The 20,459-nt window shown below is 42.9% G+C and overlaps 1 protein-coding gene across 1 annotated transcript in view; it reads right to left on the bottom strand.

Annotated features, from left to right (window-relative positions):
- Positions 1–20,459, bottom strand: part of AKAP13 (A-kinase anchoring protein 13) — a 209,482-nt gene that overhangs the window by 74,355 nt on the left and 114,668 nt on the right. The window contains exon 10 of the mRNA XM_059482575.1: positions 19,009–19,070. Coding sequence (XP_059338558.1) covers positions 19,009–19,070 — 62 coding nt within the window. The remainder of the gene's footprint in view (positions 1–19,008; positions 19,071–20,459) is intronic.

The following is a 20,459-nucleotide window of genomic DNA, read 5'->3' as shown; positions in this document are numbered from 1 at the left end:
CTGGCTGCAGGCACTTGGTGTGCTTGCTCAGTCCAAAACGAGACTGAGAGCAAAGGGATGTGTTTTTCAGGAGGTAAAAAGACTCTTCCCACTCCCCCAGGGCAGGTGAATGAAAGACAGTTTCAAGGTTAATGCTTTCCTAAACCAGGAACGGAAACTTATGATTTAATCAGCGCGCATGGGAAAAAAAAAAAAAAAAAAAAAAGGAAATCAGCCATTTATGTTTTCTTAGTTTGATTGCAACACAGAGGAAAGACCTCAGCAACTAGTTGTCCAGAAAATATAATATTCCCTCATCTATTCTAGCCTGAAAGACAGAGCTTTTTTCTTGGGGGCAGGAAAAAAGAAAAACCAACCCAAAGTTTTTTGTCTTTCTAATGCTGGGGCCAGCGAGAGTCTCTCTGCTCTCAATAGCTCATTCACATCAGCTGCGCCCTGCATGCTCACTGCCACATGGTTTCCTGTTTTCAAACTGCCCCCTTGCAGCCCCCTCCGCTTCCACCCCACCCTGACCTCTCCAGGGATGAAATCTTTCCATACTTCCCTGGCTTTAGACATTCTCTCATTCACCGATTCAAAAGGGAATGGGGGCAGTTCAAAACACAAGGAAAAAAAGAGAAGAAAAGGGGAAGCAGAGTTTTCAGAGACTGGGAGTTTATAGCGAGCAGAACTTGCTGCTTTGCTAGATGGAAAAGCTGAAAATGCAGAATTTTTAATCCCAAGCTACAAAGCAGAACACAGAACTGGAAACAGCATTTATCAACCCAAGGTTTGACTGCTGATATGCAACAGCAGTGCCGGCAGACTGGCCCACCTCCTGCTGCTGGGATTTGCTCCACTCCTGGAGCTTAGTTAGGGGGATGTAGGTCTTTTCATCCAGTCCTGTAGGGTGGTCCCAGCTCCCTGGCTGTATAAAGAGATTTGTGGCCACCAGCTCAAACTCCTGCAAAGGTGACTCAAACCCTGCAGCCTACTGGAACGGATAAAGCGCAAGTTCTCGGCATCTGAATGCAAGATGGGTCTTCCAAAGGAGATCTAAACCCATCTGCTGCAAGCAAGGCCTCCAGCTTCTCTCTTGCCAGTGCTACCCAGTCTTCTGACTGCCCAAACCCACTGCACCACAGCCTGTGAGCAACACAGGAACTGACTCCCTTCCGTGCCTGTTCGGTAAAACACCACAACCCAGGAGTTTACAGAACCACCACACTGCTGAGAGCTCCTGGATGTGCCACCCTGATCTGTGCAGACTACACAAAAGCTACCCTACAGATTTAGCAGACTCAGTAACCAAGCACAGGGCTTCCCTTCCTGAGACCGGATGACACAGAGGCCAGCCCTGACACGAAGGCTGGTCTTGGGCCTTGCACCTGAGCGTATCCTCAGGCGCTGGAGCAGGCTGGGACTCACGGCAGGTCAGATCTCCCAGTGAGGGACACAGGTACACTCTTACCTAGTCAGTGCCAGGCTCTCCCCACACTTCCCTTATGCTCCAGTCTCTCCCTCACACCCCAAAGCTTCATCTCCACCACACCACCAGCTGAACCGAGGAGGATTCCTGCATGAGACTGTCTTACAGCTACAGTCCCTGGCTCAAGATCTCAGCCAATGACTCCGTTCTCTCCAACAATGAGCAGAGCTTCTGCTTTCAGTATTAGGACACACACAATGTGGTTGTACTTTGGGGACTTTCTGGAGCCACCAGTTTTCTCCACAACTAATGAGTCCCAGAAGTCATGTGCCCATCGAGACAAGGAATCAGAAATGGCTGTGACAGCATTCCAGCCTTTCAAATACTACCATAAAAGGCAGGGATTTCCTCAAGCCTAAATTTACAAGACAGGAACCCATAAACAAAGTATGTGAATTTAGTTCAGGTGTAGGAATTTGCAAAGTCAGAATGTCTTAATGATGTTCTAATGTTTCATTATGGAGTACCTTTTTATTTAAACTGATATAGCAGAGAGATTTAATCAATTTAATTACAGCTGCTGGTATGCCCAGCCAAGATTTATCCTAACAACTGCATAGCTCTGCTCAGACACTCCATTTAAAGCATTTCACCTTTGATCCACAGAGTTCCTCTAGCAACCAGAAAGAGATGTACAGCTCCAGGGCTCAAGGAATGCCCAGCATACAGAGGAGGTGAGCATCACTAACTGTGACAGTGCATCTTCCACAGAGATGCAAGATGGGTCCAACTTGCAGCTGAAACAACACCCAGTCCTTCGCGGCTCACATTACCTCACCCTTCTTGCAGGTAAGGGGAAATGAGAAACATCTCCAGTCAAAGCAGATGGGAGACATGCTGGGAAATGTGCAGCTTTCATGGCAGGAGGCCAATTTTCCTGAGCTATGCACAAGCATTTTGGGATGGCCAAATCCTCAATTAAACCAGTGGGGGTTTTCATGGGGCAGCAAGGAACAGAAATCTCATGTGGAAGGTGCAAACAGGTGGAGAGAAGCAGCCAGGGAAACTACCAGACCCACACCAGGCTGGGTGACTCTGGGCACAGGATGTGTCCCAGGACTTGGTGCATGTCCTGTGAATCAAGATGATGACCTGCCTTACTCCTTAATTATGTGTCTAGGTTTAGTAAAGGTGGTCAGTTGATCTCCTTGACTCCCCTACACCTTCAGCCATGGAAGGAAAGAATCAACACACACCAAGACAAAAAATAACCCCTTCTCTCCCTTCTAATTTTTTAATTTAAGCTTCAAAATCCCTAATTTGTTCCAAGAGTTTTTTCTGTAGTTAGGTTCCTGACTCACAGCAAAGATCAGGGGACCAGTGACGACTACAGACAGCCAAAGTGCATCTCATCTTCATCTCCAGACTTTGCTGTTGAAGGAAGGAGGGGGGGGAAGGAATATAATATAAACAAGTAGAAGATAATGTGCCAGACACGCTCTCCCTTGAGAGACCATCACCCTCTTCCCACATTAGGTGGGGCTTTTGCTGCATTGTTTCAGGCTAGAAATCTTGCCTTGCACTCAGCCTGCAATCCACACAGGCACTGTCAGGCAGACACAGAACACGACTCAGCCGGGACAGAGCAGAACAAAAGCTTTCAGTCTCTTTTGTCCAGCTATTTAGGCAGTCCTTGAATGCCATACAAGTGTTTAGACAGTATATAGCATTTATGCTCTGAAACACCACGAAACAGGAGATCAGAAAATAAAGATTAAATAAAAAAAAAAAAAAACTAACAAGAAAATAATTCTCTTTTTTTGGCAAGTTGCTCAAAATGGAAAGGAGACGCGAGCAGCAGCCCCGGCCATCGGCTGCTGATGCGACAGTTCTGGGATCCTTATTGAAAACATCTGGAAGCTCTGAGCCACTATGTGCAGCCAGGAGTTTGAAACTATCCAATCATTTCATATCCAGACCCAAGTCCAGCGCTGCGGATTTCAAGGGAAGGAAAAGAGGGGGAAGAAAAAAAAAGAACAACCGCACTGGATCACGCCATATGATCTGTAACCCATCCAGATAAAACTCCTCCTCCTCCTCCGGCCGCTAACAGACCTCTTAATGACAAGGAAATCATGGTTATCCTGAAACAGACTGAACTATTGTTATCTGTTTCAAATTACTTTTGCCATATCGTTATGAAACACTGCAATGATGCAATCTGCAGAAATACTCAGGCGCATTAACTTTTTAAACCGCGACTCTGATAGGAACTAATGGAGCAGCAGATGAAAGGAAAAAATTCTCCCTTTTTTAAGCTAGGCAAAACCCACTTTTGGGCACTAAAATGAGGTGACAATAAATTCATCAGGCAGTAAGAGAGAAGAATTACAATTTCAATTGCTCTTTTCTTTAAAGAAAGTAGCTTTGTGGAAAGGCTTGTTAAAATTTTACATTTCTGGCTCTTGCAAGGATAGACAAAACAAATCGTTTTTTTCCTAAAACTAAATAAGGCAAAGGAAATCTGTACTCTAATGCTGCAAAGCCTGTAAGAGGAGCACGTCCAGTCTGGAAAGGAGAGCACATCCATCCTGTCTGCTGGGAGAGAGGTCAGCGCCCACGTGAGACCAGACCACGATGGACACTCAAATGTGGATTTTGAAGCAGACCAGGCTGCTGCTGACCCCAGCAAGCACTCATACCACAAACCTTGGTCAAGAGCCCTGGATTTCTCATGGCATTTCTCATGTTTGCAGGAGCCTGCAGCACTGAGAGGAGTTTTGTGGCTGACCCAGTCCCACTGTGCCTGTCCGTCTGCATCCCTGTGGGGTGGTGGCACTCCTGTCCTGGGCTGCATCCCTCTGGCCGTGGCACGATCCAGCAGTGTCCCACCAAGCTATAAGTGGCTCTAAAAGGCTGGCTGTGATTTTGAATTCCCCCTCCTGGAAAGAAAAGGAGTCACAGAGGGGGACATGGACAGTCCCTCACCACCTGAGGCAAATCCATGCTACTCTAAGAGTAATGTCAGTGATGCAGCAAGAAACCTTCACAAATCCTGGTTCTAAAACACCTCCGTATTAATCAGTTTGATTTAATCCTTGGGCCAAATCATCCATAGTACCAACACAAGTTTTATTCTCCAGCCTGGGACTCTCCTAAAACTTCCCTATTTAAATCATATATTCACACCAAGGTCTGGAAAGAGGCATTTCCTCACGGAGCAATGCTTTGGGACAACACGACTGGGCTGAATTTAACATCAAACAATCCACTGTCCAGCTGCAGCCTGTGTTTGAGCTCAGACAGAACCAGACAGAAACAGCTAAAGAGCCATGAGGGAATGAGGAGGACTTGGAAAGCTGTCAGACACGGATACATGGAGCACGTGTTTTGAGAAAATACAAAAACACCTTGAGAGACCTTCAGCCACTTCCTGACCCTTGTCTTTTTCCAATATTTCTCAGAGACTCAGTGTGCATTTTTCAGGAATTTCTATTGTCCAAATAACCTTCAGAAAAATGCTGAAGCTTTGGTCAGCCACAGAGCATGCCTGAACATCCTCCTAGAGGAAGTCAACTGCCCATCTCACAGCTCCCAAATGGCTACAGGAGAAACACAACCACTCAAGAGATTAGCAACCCCTCAGCTGACTCTACATCACTTTGCAAGATCTGCTTCTTCCTCTACCAAAAATAACTGCAGTTGGGATGTCTAGCTGGCTGCAGTGCTGTGGGATCTTGGAGCAGCCCACAGATATTTATTTAGCGTGTTATGGGAGTTGAGAGAAATACTCCTGCTGTCAAGCACTGGACATGTTGCTTTGCTCTGTGAGTTTCAACATTCTGAAAATAGAAAAGGGAAAACATGAGTGGAAAAAGCAGCAACAGTCCCAAAAGAGGCTGTCAAGGAGCACCTGAGTTATGAACAAATCAGCTGCATGTCCCCTGTGCCCTCCTGGCAGCTGCTCCCATGCTCAGGCTCCTCCCACCATGACACAGGGTCTAATGACTTACAGATTGGGTCAAACACCAAAAAAATGGGGACTTTTGTAAATAATAACACAATTTGCAACCAAAACAAGTGGATGGAGGATAATGCTTTGATTTCACAGCTGGCACAGCCCAGCCTGGAGCTGCTGCTGAAAAAATGATGCTCACTTCTCTGATCTCATCCAACACTAAAGTTGGTCACAATAGATTTGTTTATGTTTTCCTTTATGGTTTTCAGTTATTGTCAATAAACATGCAAATTTTACATGCACGCATTGAGTGGTAATGTTCACTAATTACTGTGATTCTCCTATAAAGGAAGGATTACAATTTGGGGATCTGGAAAGATAATGACATAAATAAAAGTATTTAAAATAGCGCATTGCATTTATAGGAGTTTTCAAAACACTGTAAACATTATATAAGTCACTTCAAATTGGTTTGCACAGACCATCCCTCAAATGCCTGAAGGCCTGCTCAAGCCCAATAAAAGCAATGTCTAATAATTTGTCCTACAGAGGAGTTAAGGAAGACATCATTGCATTTGTCTCAAATGCAAGAAAAAGGGGATGTTTCATTAGTTGTATAAGTCAGAAAGTACTGACTTATACAACTGAAAACACATGTTCTGTTCCCCCATAACAACATATTCTAGAAAGACTGAATCTCAACAGTTCAAGACAGGAGGTTAAAAACCAGTTCAAGTTTTTGTGCAGGAAAGCAAAGCACCTCACATTTCCAGAGTGCAGGAAACATCCCTGTGCTCTGAAATGATCCCCACTGCTGTGGGCAGGGCACAGGAGCAGGCAGAATGGCCTGGGCCACCCCAGGATGCCTCAGCATCACACGAGATCAGTGCCATGAAATGCCTGCTGGATGGCTCTAGCTGATGAATTATGTCTTTAGCTAAAAACAGAGACAGGGTAGCAGATTATGTAGATGAATTGGCGGATAAAGCGCAACAAAAATGACGTATGGCATGAGTGAGTGAAATTAATGGACAATATAAAAATGACACATCTTGAACTGAGGAAATTATTCAACTTTTACCATTCTTTCATGCCTACAGTTTAAGGCACTGTAATCTAACTGAAAAACAGAGACGGGTCATTCAAATGAATAAATCATGCCAGAAAATGATTCAGTTTCCCCTCTTTTATTTTTTTCCTTTTTAACTGAAGTCCCTAAGACTCAGCCCTTCGGAAGCCCACACGACCCAGTGTATTGTCCTGGCCAGGCACTCTGTCAAAAGGGGGAAAAGTTATCTTTTCTTTCATCTTGTAATTGAAAATCTGGGAGGGGAAGCACTGGGAAAGCAGAGCACTGTACAAAGGCACCCATCAAATTCCCAGGTCAGCTTTCTGCTTGGCTGCTAATGAAGGCAGTGGATTGAGGACACCGTGGCATTTGTTCTGCCCTTCCAATTTTCCTGTTTGCTTTGTGGGAAGGAGGATCTCAGCCCCCAAGGGTAGCTGAGATGCTCTGAGTGCAGCCAAGCCCCTCTCCCAGCAATAACAGCCACTCCAGATCACCCTCCCACCTACACCTGCATTCAACCAATATTTTCGTGCCCTCTCTCCATGCATTTGGAAACCTGAAATGAAATCCAACGCAAACTTTGAGAGGAGGCATTTGGAGTCCAGCTCCTGCCTGGGAGGTCTGCTTTAGGACCACATGAGTATTCCTTTGCTCACTGTTTTATCCGTTTCCCTGGTAGTCCTCTGTAAAGAATATTAAACAAACATGTCTTTACAGCTCAAGAGCCCAGGAGAGAATGTTGACCCTGTGGAAAAAAAAATTGGTTTTATCCATTTTTACCCCACTTTCATCCCTCTGGACTAAGGATGTATATACAAGGGTAAGGATTCATTGGGTCCACAAAGCCATCATTAAGAACTGCTGCATCAATCCATGCTGAGTATATTCTCCCCTATAGCCTGATTTTAGAAAGTATTTTTAAAGGAATTTCAGGGCATAAAACATGTATAATAACAGCCAGATACGTGGAAGCATCACCCTTAGTAAGGAATTTCCTCAGCAGTTGATGCTGCTCCAGAAAAATAATAAAATATTTATTCTAAGGTTATAAACTAAACATATCCTACACCTCTACCAGCTTTTCAAAGATCCCTCTGCAGTAACATTTGTTGTTGCGAGGTTAAATCCTAACTGGAATAATGGAACTGCTCCTGTGCCTCTCCACTCAGTTAAAGCTAGGAAATGTCCCTGCAAACATGGGGAATGTCAGCCAATACAGGTGCTTTAGGAAAGTTTGAGTTGCTGAGTTTTTGTGCTCCCCTCTCTCATTCCCCACCTGCCAGAGATGATGCATTTTCATATTTTTAACGGCTTTTTTCAATAGATAAATACATATAAGACAATGGATGATAATAAATGGCACCAAAAATGTCAAAAAGCAGCATTTATTATATTCTGCAATTTCCCTGAGTTATCCTTCTGATTTGGACTGTCCCAGGAGCTGCAGATTGCTGTGCTGCAGATAAAGGAAAATGGAGCATCTGAGATTTTTGCCAGTGACTACAAGGAAAGAGTTGGTTTGGTTTTCTTAGGAAGAAAGAGGAAAATGTTCTGAAGCTTTCTCTTCAGGCTAAAATCCAAAACATTTACAAGACTCAAGAGCACAAAAGCTTGCAGATAACCAGCAGAACTGATGCCAGTGCCATCAAAGCAAACAACTAACAGCAACTGGGAGGAATGCAGATTATGCAGCATCCCTCTCTATTGGAAAAAAAAAATCTGTTATACAACAGTTAAATAATTTAACTACTCCAAGTTATTATTCCTCAGCTAGTCTTTTTTGGCTATCATGCAGCACCAGTCTCTTCTGTTTCTGAAGCTTGGCTTTAGGAGAAAAAAAAAAAGGCAACTTCAAAACATGCAAAAATTAATGAAACCCATATGTGGGATATTGTCATTATTCCATGTTTATAAGAGGATCAGGTTTTGTTAAATGGGCTTACTTAATGCAGACGCATAAGCAAAAATACCCAGCAAAAGATCTGAAAGCTATTGAAAGCAAAATATTTTCACAATTTAAACTAAAAGCCACTATATATTTTGGTGCAACTTTGTTTATAGCTTCTCTGACAGTTTATAAAGTTCTCCTAACCAGAGAAACATCTCCTAGTAAGATTTTACCTTTTTGACTTTCACCCTCATACTATATTTAAGCTGGGCCAACCTAAAAATCAATGGATTATGCAAACATCTGTTGATACAGGCACACAATTTTGACTTTTTTCAACAGCTGGTGTTATTTTATGCTCAACTTTGGCTAGGCCAAAATTTTGATAAGACTGGAAGAAAAGAAAAGTTGGGTTCCTTTTGTGACTTTGGTCTCTCTTTAGCGGCTGCAGTCAGCACCTCATTCCCACCCCTTTGGGGGAAAAGGATGAATGCCCCCCAAGTGTGGTCTTGCCCACCAGACTCAAGACAAGAAATAAAGGAAATCTCACTAAATACTGCCTTAAAATACCCCCTTCTGTTGCTGCTTTCTGCCCCTACAAGGGACTAAGCACCCTCCACTGCCCATCTTCCTGGCTCCCATTTGCCCCTCCAACAGCAATCCACAATAAACCCCAGGTTTCTCTTGCCTCCCCTGCTGCTATTTCACTGCTGGGATCCAGACATCTGCCAACATCCTCTGTAAAAGATAACACACAATATATTTTAAGAGTCAAGCTGCCACAAGATATTTGGTGCTTCAGACAGTGCTCCTTCCCAGACAGAGAACACGCACTGCTCACAGGAAGGCTTGCATAAAAAACAGAATGTACTTTTCTGTGAATCTAATGACTGCCTAACAAAAAAAACCAAAACAACAAATTCAACCAAAATATCCTATTTTCAACATTTAATTCAGCTGCTAGTTGAAACAAGATGTTTCTATCTAAATTCTCTTTTCTTGAAGGAGAAGAAAACAACTTACAAAGCTTTTAAAGAGCTCCAGTCTTTTTCAGTGTACATTCAAACTGTCAAGAGCCAAAAAAAGCCAATACCCCACGCACAGATTTTTTTCTTTCCCTTTGCTCTTTTTAACAGAGAGGACTTATTTAAATCTTACCTTCAAACTTCTTACTTCCCTGCCATGCACTCCTAGAGTCTCTGTCAGCTGTGCCAATGCCTGCCCAAAAGGACAATCATAAAAAAACCCAGTTTAAGCAGAAACTGCTTATCTAGAGGAGGGAGAGCCCCAGGTTCGCAAGCAGAGGAGATATTTCAGCATTAAAGAATTCTCGGAGCTACTCCAAGACACAAATTTCTGTTGTCTGCTGCACTGCAAGGATTTTAAGCCCAGAAAGAAGCTATTTATTTAGTCTATATACATAGATTTATAACAAAGGCAGAGGATCCATCTACAGTCTTCTGGGTGCTTTTTGCATCGTTTATAGCATACGAAGTAAAGCTCAGCTTCCTCAAAGACAGAAAAGAAGAAATAAACAAGGCTTGACAAGAAAAATCAAACACTGTCCCCCAAATATACAGCTATGAACTAAAAAGCTTTTTCAGCTGCCTCTCAATTTCTCCTCAAAGCACATTAAAACACAGAATTTGCAAAATGCCCTAAAACGCAATTCTGCCTGTGCTGCAGGGAGGAATTTCTCTCACCCCTTCCCTTTGTAAGACCCCAATCTTTACAATCATGCCTCTCTTGGTTTATCTACAGGTGGGAATATCTGGACATGATGTAAGCAACCTTCATTCTCTTTAAAAGGCTCAAAAAGGCACATTACTGCTCTGTTTTAACCCTGGAGTGCAGGCATTTGAAGCTACAACTCATCTGGGCAAGCAGGTCAGTAAGTGTTTCCTCACCTTGTTATGGCCAGTGAGTTAAAAAAAGAAATAATAGTGGAACAAATTACCAAGGAATCCTTCTGTAATCTCAGCAGATTTTAACAGCCCATCCCTCTCTATGCTTTTGGTAAGAATTAGTACAGTATTTTGGAAAGGCAGAAGAGATTTCATACTCCTGAAGAGAAGATGATCTCAGATTGAAACCAACATTTCAGAGAACTGCACCTCCAGTCTTTGAAAATGTGTATTTTGGAAATATTCCTCCTAACAGCTTTCAGGCATTTAGTATATCCAGCTGTGTTAAGAAACCAAGCAAAAGTTCAGTGTCAAGTAGTTCAGGATTATGATCTTTTTTTTTTTTTTTTTTTTTGATTAATAGAGGTAAGCACAGTCTCAGACACAAGACAAACAAGTCACTTGATGCTAAGCAGATTCAGTACCAGAGCTCAGACTAATGAGCAAGCAGGGGTGAGGCTTCATGTTCCTGCCTCTTATCTCAGCAGCTGGAAGGACACCACATGAGGAGGGAGAGCACAGCCAGAGCCAGCCCCCAGGTACCTGCAAACACAGCACTGGTGCTCCAGTGGGGAAGATGGGAATGCTCCAGGACAGGGAGGCACGTGGTACTGGTAAAGATGCAGTAAGAATATGCCCCCAAACAACTAAGTGCAAAAATAAGGAGAAACTACTATTAAGTGGCTGTAATGGGATCAGGGCAAAGTCTTTAAGGGAGAAGTACTATCTAATCAGGCTGAGGAAACCAAAAGCCATCCATCAGACCTTCTGCAGATCTGAAAGGAGAGCAGCATAACTCAAGTTAAACACTGAATAGCAACAATTCCTCTGATTCAAACTACACAAACAGAAGAGAAAGCAAACAAGGTAATCCAGAAATATTTGCTCTGTTTTTTTGGATTAGTCTCCTGGGCACAGCTACTGCCTTCATTTTCACCAAGTACATCACTGGCACTAAAATGATAAACACAGCAAGTAAGAAGGGAGGGAGCAGTTAAGTTCACCACTGCTCAAGAGAAAATCAGAAAGTTTGCTACATCAAGTACATGTTTATTTAGGCATAAATTTAATGTATAAGTGAAGCAGAAAGAGAAGTGGAAGAAGAACTTTATTATCTGCAAAAGATCAAGTGGAAAAGAAAGCCTAGTTTAGAATTTGCTCCCATCTGCTAATTCCTATACAGCTGATGAAGTATATTTTATTAAACCATTGCAAAACATTTTATGTTCATGTTGCAGCCTCCTTACTGGGGTTATTTCAAAGCAGAAGTCCAAAACACAGACCACAGCAGTGAAAAACCAAAGCAGCAGTGGAAAGGAGAAGCAGCATGGAGAAGAAACTTCTATGCTTTGTGTCTACCTGCTCTGGGGTCCCAATAAAAATGTCACTCTTGTCCATGCTTTATACTTGTCATTTGCAGACATCACCTCTTCTTTGGCATAACTTATGACTAAAGTCTTCTACCAAAATTCAGAAGTTTCCTATTCTTGAAAGTTTCCATTAATTATGACAGCAAGGACAGCTATGACTGCCCACAGCCAAACACAACACACCAAGGCACTGCTCTGACCCTGGGGATTTTAATTCTGACCTGCAGCTGCCCCAGCTCAGCCAAACCCATTCCCTCCCAAACTTTTATTTTGGATATCACATTCTTGGACACCAAATCACACAGTCCTTCTGGGTGGACTATGATATTTGAATCATCCACTGCAAAATTAACCATCTATTCTTGTTTCACAGCCCCAAGCTTAAAAACCTTCCCACCACCACCAGTCTGTCCTGTACAACTGCAAAGATGTCCCTGCCATGCCAGAGAGCCATCAGTCTGCTCAGTGCAAGGATGCTGCATGAAGAGGCAAACATTTAGTTATCACCCAAGCTTTTATCTCATCTGATGTTTTAACAGCAGTTTGAGCCCAGAAGCATTCTGCAACACAGCTGAGTCACCCTGGGCCACACCAGGATGTGTGTGTGACACCAGGGAGAAACAAACACTGAGCAGAAACAGCTGAGGTGCTGCAGGAAAAACAACAGGTTTCCACCTTTGCATGAAAATAATATAATAAGGGAAGGTAAACAACCTAAAATAGGTGGGAAAAGGCTGAGCACAATAACAAAAAGGGAAATCTGTGAAAGGACCATGAGGTGACAGGCACTTTGATTCCATGTTTCTATGGAAAAAGTTCAACAGTACTTTTATCTTCTTACACTTATCATTCTTTTCATCTTTTGCTGGAAGGTAAAGTCAGAAATGCTATGACTTGATATTGCTAGAGCCTGCTCCATCAGTTCTCAAGAGTTCCTGTTCATCTCTCCTATCTGTCCCATGACTACTCACAAAAACCCAGAACAAATGTATAGGAACATAATTAAAAATCTATTTGTTGCATTTATAAGGCTTTCCTCCAAAGTGGTGTAAATTCCAATAAATGGCAAAAACCCGTAATCTACAGAATAGCATAAACAGCGGTCTGTCTACACTGTAGGGGGCCAACTCTGGCTTCCTAAATATCAGAATGGGAACCAGGTAAGTCCCTTCAGAAGGATAAAAACCCAGTGATCTGATAGAGCAAAGTACCCATTTGTCATAATAATGCAGCTTCCATCAAAAGTCTACATTTGGTCTCCCACGTTATCTTCTTAGTTTTCTCTATATTTAGACCAGGAATTCAATGTGCAGTAATCATATCTACTGTACAACAGTTACACCACAAAACTTTTAAGATATTTTAACCAAATAAAAGAACCTATAGAATAAAGGAGATTGGACCTTTCAGAAACAGCACAATATTTTCCTTCATAAGGTAAAATATTCAATGCCAGCATTCCTTTGCTAGACTAACAGTCTTAAACATCCATTATTTTATGGATAGTATGGATCCATACTTTTATGACTGCATAGAAAATGAATGTATCAAACCACTGGAAGAGAGCTCCAAACCCAGGATTTTCTATCCTGGACTATTTTAAGTTCTGAACCAGGACATAAAATCTGTTAGGTCTGTATTTTACAAACTTGCAAAATAACAGAGTCCTGATCTTTAAAAGGATCTGAAAGCTACTTTAATACACTGATGCAAAATAATTTATGAGTGAACCCCTTTGTCTGAAGCAAGCCGTAAGTGAGCCTTGCAGAACTGTAGTTATTAAACAGTTGTCTTCAATCTAAACCATCTCAAAACTAAAACCAGAATAAACAAACAACTCCGCCTTTGAGGCAACAGCATCTACAGATGAAACTGCAGGTAGATCTTGATGCCTTCAACCATGAGTGTGAAGAAACAGAGGGATAAACTTCGTTGCGACTGGGAGGATGGCAGAGCCAGATGTTTCGGTAGAGAAAATGAGGAGATGATGAAAAACCAGAGTATCAGGCAGCAATCTTTGCCTCTGAAGCACAGTGGCTGAAGGGGAAGGGGAGGAGAATTAACTCACCATCTCCAGAGATCAGTGGGGCTGGCACAAGCCCTGTGGCCACGGTGGGGGCGGCGCGGGCGCCTTCATCTGCCCCGAGCCAGAGCTGGGAGCAGCATCCCTGCACTGAGCTTGGGATTTGGCTCCGTGTCCACGTTCCTGCCTCGCCCCTTAACATCCGTGAATCCTGTGACTGAGCTTGGAAACTACTGTCTTGAGCTGGGGATTACCAGCATTCTGGAGAAAAAGGCATCGGAAATGCAGCACCCGGAGAAATTCAGCGCAGGACAAAAAAAAACCTGCCACAATAGTTGTATAAATGCCTTCAAGGCATGAGTAATGGTAAAGACCAAACAAGAAGCTCAGCCTGGTTTGAATTTCTCTTTCTTTTCCTTCCCCCAGCTTTTATTCTTGCTCCCTGCAGCTTGTGTGGCGATGGCCAGAGCAGGCGGCGAAAGCCGGGGTGATGTGTCCTGCACAGCCATGAATTCACTCAGGGCTGTCCAGCTGACACAATTTCCTCACACAGCTCAAAGGCTCTGCTCTGAGCATCCGGGGCAGACACAGGATGCTGGTGGGTGTGAGAAAGGGCTTGGCAGATGACTAGCCCAAAGGCCTGACCCGATGGGTAAGTGTGTGTCAGCCTCCAGCATTAATGCCAGGCTTAGGGCAGGCTCCCTTTTGGCTCGGATTTTCCGTGTTTACTGTAGTTACAGGGCAACATTTACAAAGAGAGGATTACACAAGTGATTTTAAAGAGGCAGGGTGAGAACACAGCCTATTGTTAAGGCAGCACTTTCCACCACCAGACCCAGCTCTGATTTGTTTCCAACACTTCAGCCACTTGCTCTGAAATTGTCCAAGCTGTTGACGAAATTCCTACGCTATTCTGCAGGTCCTTTGGAAAAAAGGGATTTGCAACTCCCATCCCATGGCATGTATATATGCACACCCATGCAGATGGAGAAAATGAACTTCAGTGCATACAGACAACCTGAATTTTGTCAGGTTCTCAGGGTGAGCAGTTTGTTAAAATAGTATTCCTAAGAAAATGAATTGGAGCCTGGAGAACTATAGCAATCCCTTGTCTTGGGTCACCAGCAAGGTTTAGTAGTTTGGAACTGCACCAGACTCTGCTCCTCAGCACCAGCAACAGAAGGTGGGTGCCACTGTACACCTTGGCCAGAATTTTATCCATTTATCTGATTACTCCAAGGAAGAGATATATGAGAGATTACAACTGGGATAAGGAAAAATCTCTGCATTCTTCACACCTACTGTCCATCCCAACACTCATCTCCGTGCCATGTGCGTCTCTACTCTCTCCCATTGGCTCTTTTCCATCCCCTTCTTCCCACCTTCATCTCCTGCAGTCCTGCTGCCCCAGTCCCCTTCCTGTGCTCACCCTGCCAGACTCTGGCCAAGCAGCTCCTTGCTCTTCTCCCTGTTCAGCAAAGCACAAACATGGGGGCTACAAACCAAAACCAACGGGCAACAACAGATCTGAGGCTTGGTCCTGACAGCATCATCTCTCTTATCTCTAACAACTCCCGGGGAAGGAGGTTTCCTGGCCTCCCTAGGTGGTCTTGCAACAGTTTTATGATGGTAACAGGATGTTTTCACAACATCCAGCCTAAATCATCCTGGCAAATTAGCAAATCAGTAAACTAAACTGCCATGGAAATCTGGGACTTTAATAACCACTATTACATGTTGGCAGCCTGCTGGATTGCACAATGGCTTTCTTTTTGCCGCATCGAATAAATTTAGTTCTTTCAATCTCTTCTCACGTTTCTTAATCTCTTCTCATTGTTCCCTTCTGGACACTTTCCAATCTGCCTGTGTCCTCCTCTGAGCAGGGCACCCCAAGCTGGATTTGATGGCACTGATGATGGCTCCACAGTGCCACACATGAGTAAGTCACCTCCCGCACCTTACGGAGGACACTCCTTCAAATATAACTCCAAACAAGACTTGTCTCTCTTGCAATAGCTCTTGCAGTTGGTTCATTCGTAATCCACTACAAATCCTCAGCCTTATTTTAACCTATCCCGCTCCAGCTTAAACCTGACTTGATAAAAGCGCATTTTGCTTTCTCCTTTGCAAATGCAGCACTCACTGTCTGCTTTTATCTCTTATCTGGATGTGCTCTCCAATTTCTTAAGGTCAGGCTGAACCCTGACCCTGTTCTCTCAAGTGCCTACGATCCCTTCTGACCTGATATCATCTGAGTGCTATCAACATACCTCCATCTTCCAAATCATGACTGAAAATATTGCAAGTTTCCCCCCAGAAAGTGGCCTTGCTGATATATCAATTGTAACTGCACTACTTGGATCAGTGGAGGGATGCAGGTGCAAGAGTTTTCTAAGCTTCATTCTCAGCAATTTCTGAAAACACAGACATTAATCAAATACTAGTTCCTTTGCTAAAGATAGGATGCATTCAATTCAATAGGAACTAACTAATACAGTTAATAAATGCAATGGGAAGGCTATTCCCAGTGAACTCTGTCCTGAGGTCAGCCAGCTACAACTTGTCAGTCACAGGCTCAGACAACCCAGCAGCACAACATTATCCATCCTGCCACATGAAGACAAAGATTCAGCAAATAATGAATCACAACCAATTTCTGGGATCAACACAACAGAAGCATATCAAGGTACAGTTCATTTAAAACTGCTGCTTTACTCTTATGATGCTGCAGCCACAGGCTCCATTTTAAATTATTTTAATATTGCAGCATGCAGAAGCCAAACCAAATTTCTCATCAGAGTTAAAAATTATTCCATTTTAAAAACAATGAAGTCACATTTTAATAGATCACATCAAATGATTGTCCCAGCTCTACTCACGATTCCCAAACTAAGCAGGAAGATAAGGAGCAGGAGGGTCTCCATCAGGAAAAGCAACATGCAGGGAGCCTGGGAAATTCTGGTTACTGAGTTTTACAGCTGAACAGATACAAATTCTGAGAAAAGATTCTGGGAATTTAAGAAATAGATTATTTAAAAACTCATTTTAATTGGATAAAACATTTTCCATTATTGTCTCTTCAGTGCTTATAACCCTATAGACCGTTATTTCCCTAAATATTTTTTAAACAGCAGCTTTTCCATGACACGTGCAAGAGTCTTCTGAAATGACTATAGTAGAAAGTGTGAGATCTCACATCCGTAACACTGGAATCACAGATCCAGCTAATTCTAAAAATGCTTCACAGTTTTTCATTCTTCAGAACCCAGCTTAGAAGAGTTTTCCCCCTTCTTTCTCCAGAGTACTCAAGCTACTGTCCTTCAGCATGATTGAACTACACAAGAAAATGCACTTTTTAAACTACAAGACTGTTTTCTTAAAGTAACTTGTGCTTATGAAAAGCAGTGTGCAAATTTCTCACCCATAAAAGAGGAGTTAGCAATAATTCCCACGATCCAAAACTGCTGACAGCACCAGTGAGGCTGCAAAATACCTGCAGCTCCTGACCAGGGGCAAGCAGCAACACTTCTATTTGCAGCAAGTTAAGAAAACCACCTTTACTAACCACAAAAAGGTCTGTAATGAGAGGCCAACGAGCACCTGGAAGACTCCTGGCTACAGAAAGCAGCAGCACTAAATAAAGCAGAGTCAGGACGTGGCAGGAGAGGCACAAAGCGCGATGGTGGCTTTGCACCGGCCGCCTCCGACCCAGCCCACATGTGTGAATTAAACTCTATTTATAAGCCTTACACTCCTTTTTGGTTGTTTTTTTTTTTTTTTTTTTTTTTTTTTTTTTTTTTTTTTAATGACCTTAATATAGTGCAGTTGTTATTTTGTTTCTGTTGAACGTAGCAACAGGAACCCGGTCAGTCCTGCAGCAAACTTTCCATTCCCCTGGCACTCCCATTCCTGCCTCGGAAAAGCCAGATTTCTGAAGAGGTGTTGGACAGGGTGGGAGGAAGAAGAGAAGAAAGCACACACACAAAACCCAAAATGCCAGTAAAACATGCAAAATGGAAGCTAAATTCAATACTTTTTTTTTCATTTTCTCCTTGTTTGAAAGTAAAAGGTCGTGTCCTAAATTGGATTTTCTAAAGATTCCTTACTTCACTACCAGATGTGGAAGTATTGGTCAAGAAATTTATCTTTAATAAAGGGTCAGTAAAAACAAAAATTAGTAGCATCTTTCTACTCACACATTCCAGTAATGAAAGACTTCCATATCAGACAGCACAAATTTTGGCTTGGAAAGTTATTTTCTCTAGTCCCTCGCTAACTCACCAAGCAAACAGCTACAGAAATTAAGCCTTAACTTGTTAAAAACATAATAAACCTGATTTTATTACAAGCTTTGGCAAGACTGTTCTGCTGCTCAAAGAGCTTTACTGCATGATGAGCAAAGATTTTTGGAGCTCCACCCTGCACTGTAAACTCATCCCAACAGTATTTTCTCTTTTAACAGCTTCATAATGGTAGGGAAGACACAAACACAGCTGCTCAAAGGCAACGTGCTCCAACACAAGGCTGCCATCAATTTGCCATTTATAAAAAACTTTTTCAGGAACATGAAATCACACATAAAATATAGGAGCAAATATAAGTCCATCTAGGGAAGGTAAGACCAAAAAAGCCTCAGCTATTGATAAAGCAGATTTGTACTGGTGGTGCTTTAAATGAAAATTATGTTCATGTAAAGCTAAATATCAGTCTTTTTTTTTTTAAATCACAGACAATCTTAAAATATGGCAAAGCACAAGTAATAAAATACAATACCAATAGTTTCAATAGTTTCCTGATTCCTGGCATGACCTTTGTATATTGTTTCACTGACATAAGGAATATGACATTTCCCCCATTATTCACTTTTCTTCCAGCTAAGGCACAAACACTCCCAGCCCATGATGCTTTTAGACTCTGGAGTCTGTGCACACACCAACATAAACCACAGCCACGGCTCCTTCTGCCAAAACCTCCCTGGAAACACAAAGCACCAGAAGGGATGGACAGACTCTCCAGGACCACCCTAGCAGCAGTGCAGGGACCTTGAAGGTGCTGCTGGCCCCACACAGCATCACCAACCTCAAAATGCATTCCAGGACGTGGCTTTTGTCAAATCATACACACATCTTGTGCAAGGTACAGCCTTGCCCCATGAGGAACCTCTTGGCTCAATCTGCGACTGGCTGAGAAAACACAAATGTGCCTGAATTCATCAGCTGAAAAGGCAAGGGCTAGAAAAGCCCAGGTTGTCTTTAAAAGGCTAAAGCAATGTCACTGGACATTGTTCAGCTTTGCAGAGGGTACAGAAAGGAAACCAGCAGGTCACAGCAGCAGTGACATTTCTTTATGAAGCACAGCAATGGACAAGGTGACAACACCTGTACTCACCACTTCCTCTGTGCCGTGCCTCTGAAAATCCACCTCGTCCTCAGTTTTCATTTCCAACATCCCTGTGCAAACAGAAGATCCACAAAGGCAATTTAAAAACAAACTTCTTTTATTGCTACTAACATTTTTTTGTTTACTCAAACCAGTCCCCTCCTCAAAAAAAAAAAAAAAAAGAAAAGAAAACCCAACCCCAAGGCCTTTCAACAAGTCCATTTGAACCCCTACAAGACCATCTGATTTCCAAATTCTGGTTTCATTGCTGACTTCACTGCTTCCTTGCTATTCATTTTAACAATTATCCCATCTGGGACTGAAGGAAACGATGAAATAGCAGCAAACATAGGGTGAAATTCCTGACAACCTGTAGATGAGGTCAAGCACATCTGCAGGTATTTGTTCATGTATTTTCTGGGCTCCCATTCATCTACAGAAACAATCAAACCTTTTGCTGTTTTTCTCCTTACCATAACCTAAAGATAACACAAGAAACCAACCTTGTCTGCCCTCAATATCTATTTTAAGCATTGCAAAAAAAAAAAAAAAAAAAAAAAAAAAAAAAGAAATCACAAGCTGCAAAAACTCAACCCACCAGCACTGCCTCATGGATGAGAGAATCACCCTGCTGGACTAGGAAAGCAAAACCTTTGCTGCTGGAGTTTACAAAGTCCCAGCTGACTTTCCCCTTCTCCACGCTCCCGTGATGGTGTCACCACCACAGTTGTACAAATTTCATGTCCCAGCTGCTTCCTCTGCCCAGCCAAGTTTTCATTAGTCACCATTCCCCAGGGGTTCCCCCTGCTTACCTTTCCCTGGCAGGAAGTCAACATCGTCATTCTCTTTGATCCCTAAGCTGAGGACTCTCATGACACACAGGACACGTTCAGGGCAGTGAAGTGATTTGACCAAAGCCACCCCGATGAAAAGTGGCTGTGTCAGGGCTAAACTCCCCTCTAATCCCACTCCCTCTCTCATTTCTACTGAAAACAAACCCTGGATGGATGACAACGCCTTCTTAAGGGCGACGTGTGCTTGCAGTGAGTTTAGCCCTACAGGGATTTAGCAAGAGGAGCCTCCCATTTTCATGGGGAAATCATCCTAACAATTGTAACTAATGGTTTTCCACTGCCTTTAATGTCTACCCTTGTTTTTTGGGACTATCTGGTTTTGCAATGATTTTGCCTCGATTGCATGAATTTGTGGGCAGACTCAAAAATCAGAGATAATGCTACAAATTTCTGTGAGATCCAGTTGCTGGGAAATCTGCTCAGGGTCATGGCAATGCCACCATGATTGAGATCCTGATCCAAAGACAGAACATGCAAGTAAGAAACATTTTGTGCACTGAGGATGGGAGAAGCAAGCTCACCCTGCTGGGTAAGAAATGGAGGATGAAGACATTTAGCCCTCGGGATGACATTCAAGACAATTTTTTCACTCTGTCACTTCTTCCT

Source organism: Ammospiza nelsoni, chromosome 14 (assembly GCF_027579445.1).
Source record: "Ammospiza nelsoni isolate bAmmNel1 chromosome 14, bAmmNel1.pri, whole genome shotgun sequence".
NCBI classification, from domain to species: Eukaryota; Metazoa; Chordata; class Aves; order Passeriformes; family Passerellidae; genus Ammospiza; species Ammospiza nelsoni.
The sequence above is the reverse complement of the archived record's forward strand: the minus strand, read 5'-3'. Positions and strand labels throughout refer to the sequence as shown.